At 41.2% G+C, this 8,808-nt stretch overlaps 1 protein-coding gene across 5 annotated transcripts in view; it reads left to right on the top strand.

Annotated features, from left to right (window-relative positions):
• The first annotated feature begins 1,599 nt into the window (after nt 1–1,599).
• LOC116083955 (zinc finger protein 728-like) overlaps nt 1,600–8,808 on the top strand; it is a 19,563-nt gene continuing 12,354 nt past the window's right edge. For 2 of the 5 annotated variants that reach the window (XM_031360779.1, XM_031360782.1), the window contains exon 1: nt 1,630–1,874. Coding sequence is in view for 1 of the 5 variants with exons in the window: in XM_031360781.1 (XP_031216641.1) it covers nt 1,695–1,700 (6 nt within the window). In the remaining 4 variants the exon portion in view is untranslated. Of the gene's footprint in view, nt 1,875–8,808 lie in introns of all 5 variants that reach the window. The other 3 variants (XM_031360781.1, XM_031360780.1, XM_031360783.1) reach the window with 3 other exon arrangements.

Below are 8,808 nucleotides of genomic sequence, written 5' to 3' on the forward strand. Positions count from 1 at the left end.
AAAAAGGCTCTGCAAGTGCCATGTCTGCCTAAACCCTACCATGCTTCCTACCATGGTAATAATGGACTAACCCTTGAAAATATAAGCCAGCCCCAATTAAAAGCTTTGTAAGAGTTGCCTTAATAATGTTGTCCCTCCAATCACATTAGGGCAGTGGCAGGCCTGTGGTTGTACAGGAAAAGGGAGGTAGAGCTAGGAGTTGGGGAGACAGAGAGAGAGGTCACAGGAGAAGGAGGAGAAGCCAACATTCCACAGAGTTCTTAACAACCAGTGGCTTTTCTAGCTCAAAGTTCCAAAGTTCTTCCACAGTCCTCCTCAAAACATGGTCAGGTTGTCATAGGAATACCCCGCTCCTGGTACCAATTTGTCTTAGTCAGGGTTTCTATTCCTGCACAAACATCATGCCAAGAAGCAAGTTGGGGAGGAAAGAGTTTATTCAGCTTACTTCCGAGTTGCTGTTGATCACCAAAGGAAGTCAGGACTGGAACTCAAGCAGGTCAGGAAGCAGGAGCTGATGTAGAGGTCATGGAGAGATGTTCCTTACTGGCTTGCTTTCCCTGGCTTGCTCAGCCTGCTCTCTTATAGAACCCAAGACTGGATGGCACCAACCACAAGGGGCCCTACCCCCTTGATCACTAATTGAGAAAATGCCCCACAGCTGGGTCTCATGGAGGCACTTCTCCAACTGAAGCTCCCTTCTCTGTGATAACTCCAGCCTGTGTCAAGTTGACACACAAAACCAGCCATTTCAAGTACGAACTGCACAAGAATAAACCTTCCAAAGAAGAGGTGGGAATTCTCAATACTCCATGTTTCCAGTGCAACTTCTTTAATACAGTGATCTCATTTGACAGTAATATGGATGTATTTCTGATACCTTTGTATTCAAGAAGGAATTATCTGGGCGGTCTGCTTAGGAGAAATGTGGGAAGTTCAAGACAGACACCACAGATGTTCAAATATTGTCAAATATGAACGATGATAGGATCAGCAGAGAAATAGGAAATTCAATAAGGAACATAAAATCTAAAAAGAGTCAGGACACACACCACTGTGATCCCAGGACCCCTACCTCTCCCCTTGGGAGAGATGCAGAGCAGAAAAACATATGCTCAGAAAACACCTGGTGGTGATTAGCTTTGAATTTTAATTGTGTCTTAAGCACCTGAGATGCTGCATGACAGGCAGGGTCACCAAGGATGGTTTCAAGATCATCTGAAAGAGATAATGCTCAGTCCTAAATTAGCTTTCGCTTTTATATTTTTAAGTAAAGTATGTCATGAATTTTCCATGTGCAGTAAGATACTTTAAATTCCTTTAAAATTACAGCATTCTAGCAGAAATAACTAGGAAATGTGATAAACATCATTGTAAAAGGCTCGACTCACAGGCTAACATCGCGTGCTGCGATCACAGGACTTTAAAAGAGTCCAAATGCGCGTGGCTGCCCATCTGTAAATGCTTGTTTCTCTCAACTTAACCTACTCAAGTTGGGCAGGAATCCAGTGAACAAACTATTTCTGTGGGTTCCTGGAAGTTCTTCGCACTGGTTTGTGGGAAATGTAGTCCCTACCACGATGACATCACCAAAAGGCAATTGGTTGGTATCAAACTTCCGTATTTGATTTTCAAACTTAAGCTTCTCCCTAAAGTTAGGCGACTGTCCTGCTGAGCGCTGCATTTGGATCTCTGACATGGAGGTTGGTGCAGGGAACAGCGCTATCTTGCAGATCTGACGGACTGTGCACGGCGGCTGGTCTCACGCGGAAGGAGCTGATTTGAGCTTGTTTTGAGAAGGGGATGTTGCTGATCTGGAGGTGTTGTGCTGACCTGGCTGGGCCACTGCCCCTGGGCACAGGTTTGAAGGGAAGAAGGTTAGAAACAACAGGATGGCAAGGGCAGGCCGGGTCGGCTGACTGCCTGTGCCTGAGATGCTGAAGGAGCGCCCTCATCTTTACTGGGGAAACGTGTTCTGCCTACCTGAACTGTACTTACATAGCTGTAGTCAGATTCTCAGGACATATGGAACATGTAGACACCTAGTGCCTACTAAACTTTATATCCTGTCTACTACTCCAGTTTCCTAAAGTTCCTAGTGTCCAGGGACAGAGAGTCCTATGAGGGGGATTGTTGTATGGGATGTTAGTTTCTTTTCCTTTGGAATGAATAGTTAGATTTATGGACGCCTCGAGTTGAATAAGAATTCTGAATGTACAATCCTGTACCTGAATCATCACAATACATGTCTGCATAGCCACAGAGTAATCTTTTAACTGGTATGAACTTGTGTTTGCCCAATCCAAATTATTATGGAATTTGCCCTTCCGTTTAAAAATCACTACACACTAATGCCTTACCAATTCTTAATAAGTGTTCTGTTCAAAATTTGGACTCCTTTTCAAATATGAGAGATGACTTGGTGTGATGAGAGAAATGGAACTCATGATCTCTGGGAGAGGCTGGAATGTCTCTGAAAGGGAAAGGAGATGGTCCTCCTCTGGTCACATGATTTTCTTCTGTCTGTTCACATTATCAGCAATGTCTAAATTCCCTTAAATGTACTCTGTCCCTGTATCTGGCAGCCAGGTTTACTGTTGCTCCCTGAACATTTTTAGAAAAATTTCCCCTTGTTTTCATGTGGTTGTAAGAAAAATTCGGAAAGCTCTGGCACACTTGGGGTCTTTTGATTTTCCCATAGGTTCTTGTCCATGCAAAGTGCACAGTTCTCCTCTTAAAGGGTTAAGAGATACCTTAGCTTGAGCATTTTTGAGTGGCCATCTGAAAATACAGATTTAGGTTAATCTGAAGTCTGTGCTTCAACACAAGGCAGTTTCATGATTTCACAGAATAAAAAATGCCTTTAAACAAGGAAAGTTTAAAATACATTGGTTTGAGTCTGATAGAGAGGCAAGTACTATGAGGCATGGTATATATTCTGTTCGCCTAAAATACCATCTGATGAGATTTTAGCTTTTGGACTGATGGCAGCTCATGTTCTGCCAAGTCAGTAGATTCTGAGAGGTTTGTATCTCTTGTCACAAGTTGTGTGGTCCACTACAGAGTGAGGCAAGGACTGTCGCTGAAGGGAAAACCAGCCCAAGGTAAGACAGCCATCCCTGAACCTGCAGATTCCAGGCTCTGCCCCTCAATGAACTTCCACACGGGCCATCAGTCTCTGCACACACAGACTCCTTCCAAGAGTTTTGCATTCACAGTGTACACACAGTTTTTTTGTGTGTGTGTTTGTATTTTCAGGATTTCTCCGCAGCCCCTCCCCCATCTCAGGTGATCTTGCTTATATTGTCACTCTCAGTCAATCCAAGCATTAGTGGGGAGGAGCCTGGCTTATGGCATTCCAGTGGACTCTCAGGAAGCATGGGCTTCAGACCACCTTGTCCTGTCTACTGGGATTTTCAATGAGTTTCTAACCATACCTAGGATAGTAGACATTTCCTAGTTAACATTGCTAATCTGTAGAAAAAAATATAACAATATATGAAGTCAGGATCGAATGCTGGCTTGTACATCAAAACATGTTCCTTACAATGTAGAGAGAGTACAGCATCATGCTCATATATAATTTATGGGCACCTTGTATTCACACATATTTTTAATTAAACAGCCCTATGACAGATTTCTACCATCTCTGCTTTTGGGGGAGGAGTCAGGGATCCTGGATTCACCGCCATCCTCCCCTTCATAGCCAACTCAAGGTCAGCCTAGGCTACATGAGACCCTGTGTTTTAAAAAGATTCTTAAAATGTAGTTTTTCCTTTTCCCCATGGTAATTACTTCTGGTTGGTCTCAGTTCTGAGCACCAGTGACCTGATAGAAATCCAGCCAATTGACATCGTGTAATTATGAAATTTTACAAATGTGCTTTAAAAAGTTCTATCGAATATATTTGAGATCTGAAATCCAAATTTTCCCTAGCATCCTTTTGTTAATGGCTAGTGTTGGGGATTAGAAACTTGATTGCATTTACTGTGTAGGGCAGGAGTCTCCTCTCTGCCTGGCTTGACTATTCTGTATTTGCAGGGAATGGTCGTTATCTTTGCATTACTCTTCTCTGCTATTTTCTGTCATTACCCCCTGGTGCTTTCTTCTGATCTTAAATGAATTTTTCCAGAACAGCATTCTGGCTCTACAGAAGGAAAATGACAACCACATCTACCACTGTCCTTCACATGTGGTATCACCCCCATCCAGGCAGTAAACCGTGGGATTCCTTCCTCTTCCTCAGGGAGGAGTCCAGCCTCTATGCTGTACAGTCCTGCCCTTTTCCTCCCAGGCTCTTCATTTCATCAGAATCTTACTGTGACTGATGATGTGAATGAAGGACTTACTGGTTTTAACAGACTGACTATTCTGTTCTTTTGTGGAGCCTATATCCCCTCCTGGTCCTACAATACTTCCGCCAACTCTTCCGTGAGTCTCCCCGAGCTCCTTCTAATATTTGGTTGTAGTTCTCTGCATCTATTTCCTTCAGATGCTGGTGGATACCACTCTCCTGTCTGCAAGGCTAACAGAGTATTATTAATAGTGTTAGACATTGGTTGTTGCCCAGAAAAAGGGTTGCAAGTTGGGGGTAATCAGGGATTGGCCGTTCCCTCAGTCTCTGCTCCATCTTTTTTCCTGCACTTCTTGTAGGTAGGAAAAATTGTGGTCTCAGGTTTTGTCCACAGATTGGTGTCCTTATCTTTTCAATTGGAGTTCTACCTGACTACAGGAGGAAGCCATTTTAGTGTCCATATCCCCACTGCTAGGAACTCAGCCAGAGTCATCCTCATAGACCCTATGGAGCTTCTTGCATCCCTGATCTCAGATTTTTTTTTCAGAGATGGCCCTTCTCCTTGCCCACCATCAAATTCCATTCACTCTTCTGGCCCTCTCTCCCAGGCTCTCCCTATTGCCTTCTCCGCTTCCATACCTCCATCCACTTCTAAGGACTACTTTCTTTCCCCTTCTGAGTGAGATCCAAGCATTCTCCCTTGAATACTCCTTGTTACTTAGCTTCTTTGGATCTATGGATTACAGCATGGGTATCCTCTATGGCTGATAGCCACTTTTAAGTGAGTATATACCATGCATGTCCTTTTGTGTCTGGGTTACTTTTCCAGTTCCAGCCATTTGCTTGCAAATTTGATGATGTACTTGTTTTGTTGATTCTTTGTGAGATATCGGGATTGTTTGCAGTTTATGCCTATTATGAGTAAAGCTACTATGAATATAGTTAAACAAGGGTTGTTGTGGTGTGGTGGAAGATCTTTTGGGTATTGCTACAGCATTTTCTCTGTCCAGTCACATTAGGGCAGTGACCGGCCTGTGACTGGACAGGAATTAGAGGTAGGGCTAACGTTGGAGGAGGAGAAAGGTCAGGAGCAGGAGGAGAAAGGACATCACCATGGAGTCAGAGGATGATGAAGAGTCAGATCTCGAGTGGTTATACAACCAAGCAAAGGTTTTTACAAAATAGATTAATTGGGTTAGAATATTGTCTTTATTATTTGGTTCTGAAATTATCGTATTGGCATCTTGTAAATTGTGTTTTTATTATTATATAAATCTGAATGGATATTAAGGCCTGAAGAGTCATGTTTTACTTATCGGGTGCTATCTAGATGAAAGATTGTGGGGGTGTGTAAAGAGTTGCATGTGAGCAACTAACCACAGAATTTATTTTAGCTGGAAAACTTTTGTTTGTTTGTTTTTGTTTTTTGTTTTTTTGAGACAGGGTTTCTCTGTGTAGCCTTGGTTGTCCTGGAACTCACTCTGTAGACCAGGCTGGTCTCAAACTCAGAGATCCGCCTGCCTCTGCCTCCCAAGTGCTGGGATTAAAGGTGTGCGCCACCACCGCCTGGCTTGGAAAACTTTATTACACTTTCAATCTCCCTATTCTTTTGAATCCATTTAGGTTGCTAATTTATTCCTCATTAATGTTTTTTATGTACATGTAACACATACATAGGAATGAAAATGAAATCACAAGAAAACTCTTACACCTGTTGAAGGCAATCCTGCAGGTGAAGATTATAGCTGTAATTGCATGAAACTATGAGAAAGACCACAGAGAAAGGATTGAAGGATACATTGAAGAAATTTGGGAAAAACAAGAACAAATGTAATTCTAACCTTGTCACTGGCAAATAATTTTAAAAAGAATGAGAAGAAAAATAGTTGGAACTAAGTCAAAGAAAAAGATTCAAATGACCGAAAAATTCACATCAGGTTTATTTAGGTTGCTAATTTAAACAAGATTGAGGGACACTTTGCCACAGACTGGGGTTTCTTATGGGGTCCCTTGTTCTGCGGGACGATGGACCCCATAAGAAACCCTAGTCCGTGGCAGTTGGCGCCTCAACGTGTGGCTTTGGTCAGGTAAACTATCTCTTATTCTTTTTTCTTCTCTCAATTAATATTAGGCTGGGATAGGCTCTCACTAGGGTGCTGCAGACTCGCTGATAGGTAGATCAGTTATAGGTGAGTAATCTAAGTATCATGGGGCAGTCAGGTTCATGCCTAGATGCCTCACCAGCAGTGGAGCAGAGAATTGCCCACGCTGTAGGAGTGAAGAGATGGAAATTTAGCGCCTAATTGCAGGTTCCAGCTGCGGAGGGGCTGGAACACCTGAGGAGATTGCAAAAATCCCTTGGAAGGAAGTTACATAAAGATGGAACTCTGCTCATTCTAGAAGCAGGTAAAAATAGATAAACTAGCCAGGCCGTGGTGGTGCACGCCTTTAATCCCAATACTTGAGAGGCAGAGACAGGTGGATTTCTGAGTTCCAGGACAGCCAGGGCTATACAGGGAAACCCTGTCTCAGAAAAAAACAAAAAACAAAACAAAAAACAAAAACAAAAATTGAAATATAAAGCAAAGGCTGATTTAAATTGTCCTGCTGAAAAACTGCTTGTAAAAGGGGTCAGAGGCTTAAGTTCTAAACTCTTTGATCTAAATTTATAAGATTTGTGTAGCAACTTTTGGTTTCTAACTACTCTTAAAGATATAAATATATTCTGTATTGGGTATGGTAAAACGTAACATCCGGTAATTGAAAGCTAGTTTGAAACTGGTAACTCAGGACACACGTGGCGTTAAAGGTACACACATGGCATGAATCAGCCAAGATGGCCGAAATCTCAACAGACGACTCCAGCTAGAGTTTAACAACTGCTTAGCATAATCTAAAGGCCGAGACTTAAGTTAGAGGCCATACATCAGACAGTAAAATTCAAAACAGCTGTTTAGTTTAATAGCTGCTTAATATCATATAATAGCCATACTTTAAATTATGGGCTTTGAACCAGACAATAAAAATTCTCATATGCTCCTAGTCTGAGAACCTCCAGGCTTAAAGTCGAAATTGATGCCTCGAAGTCACCTCTGACTTCTGAAAGGGAATGAATAAGAACGGGTAGAACCACAAAGTACACTGAAAGGCTGAGAGGGGAAGCCCTAAACTTACTCAAAAGGCACTGGTTTTCCTTGGGACGCCTTGAAGTCAACTCTGACCAATTTGGGAATGAAGAAGAACGGGCAGAGCACAGCAAAGAAGCCAGGGAGGCCAAACTTAGACTCCACAAGGCTGAAGAGCCGAGGGTGACAGTAGAGGTCTCCAAGCCTAATGAGGTAGTGGCTGTCAAAAAGACTAGTGAGACGAGCTGATAAATCATTTAATAGATTATTAAATAACCCACCAAAAAATATCACTTGGTACTTTAGGAAGGGAAAGGTAAAAACACTGTGCCACATAACTTATCAGTCAACACCATGATTTTACTTTCCAGAGACCTGGCATGCTCTGAGAAGTTGTCTCAGAATGACCCAGTCTTGCTAACTAAAGTTCAAAACCAGGGAGACACTTAAAAAACTTTGTAACATGAATGTAATATTTTTGGTATTGATTTTAAAGAGTATAGATTGTTTGAAATTGGGTTTTACTTCCTAGCAACAAATTTGTCCTTAGAATCTGACCTTACTACAGGAGCAATATAATCTTTGGGTATAACTCTGATATGTTCGGTGAAATATTTACATTTGAGTTCATGCAACAACACAGCAAAGTCTGAGAAGCATTCCTTTTGTTTTACAAACCAGGCCTAGAGAAGTCTTCCTGGTTTTGCCTCTCCCTTACCTCAGAGAAATAGTTTTTAAGACAAAAACAACATTATCACAGTTCTATTCATGTGTGGTTCAAAGTAATTTTAATCTTGAGTCTTATGGAGAGTCAACGTTATGGAGTAGAGTTATTGTGTATTTAGAAGGTTGTTTTTCCCACTACATTCTTGTAGTTTTAAAGACTTTATTTGTCTCTGCTTCAGTACAAGAAGCTAAGACTTTTAATTTCTCAGTGTAAATTAACTATTAAAGCCTCAGCTACATCAAGAGAGTTGTATCAAAAAAGAAAAAATGAGTTGCTTATTTCAAGTTACTTTTGGCTCATCTTAAGCTCATCACTGGACTTAGTCCTTTTAACTAGTGAGACAAACAACTTTGCAGAAATCAGAGGGAGTTTCTGATACTTGTTGTCAATCATGATCAATTACAATCAAATGTTTAGTTTTTGCCCACGGCAATTCTTTGGCAAAAGAGAGCATTAATATAAATTCAACTTTTCTCATATTCTAAGTAAAGTTTTAATATCCTATTATGGAGCTGTTGTAATATTAATGAAAATTATATAAAAAGTAATAAATTGGTATTTTTAAAGAATATTTTTGATTTTAAAAATTAACTATTAATACCTTAACAGGAAAGCAACAAAAAAATGTAGTCATTGTCTACATTAATTTTCTATGTTTGGTGTTC

This window comes from Mastomys coucha, unplaced genomic scaffold, assembly GCF_008632895.1.
Source record: "Mastomys coucha isolate ucsf_1 unplaced genomic scaffold, UCSF_Mcou_1 pScaffold8, whole genome shotgun sequence".
Classification (NCBI taxonomy): domain Eukaryota; kingdom Metazoa; phylum Chordata; class Mammalia; order Rodentia; family Muridae; genus Mastomys; species Mastomys coucha.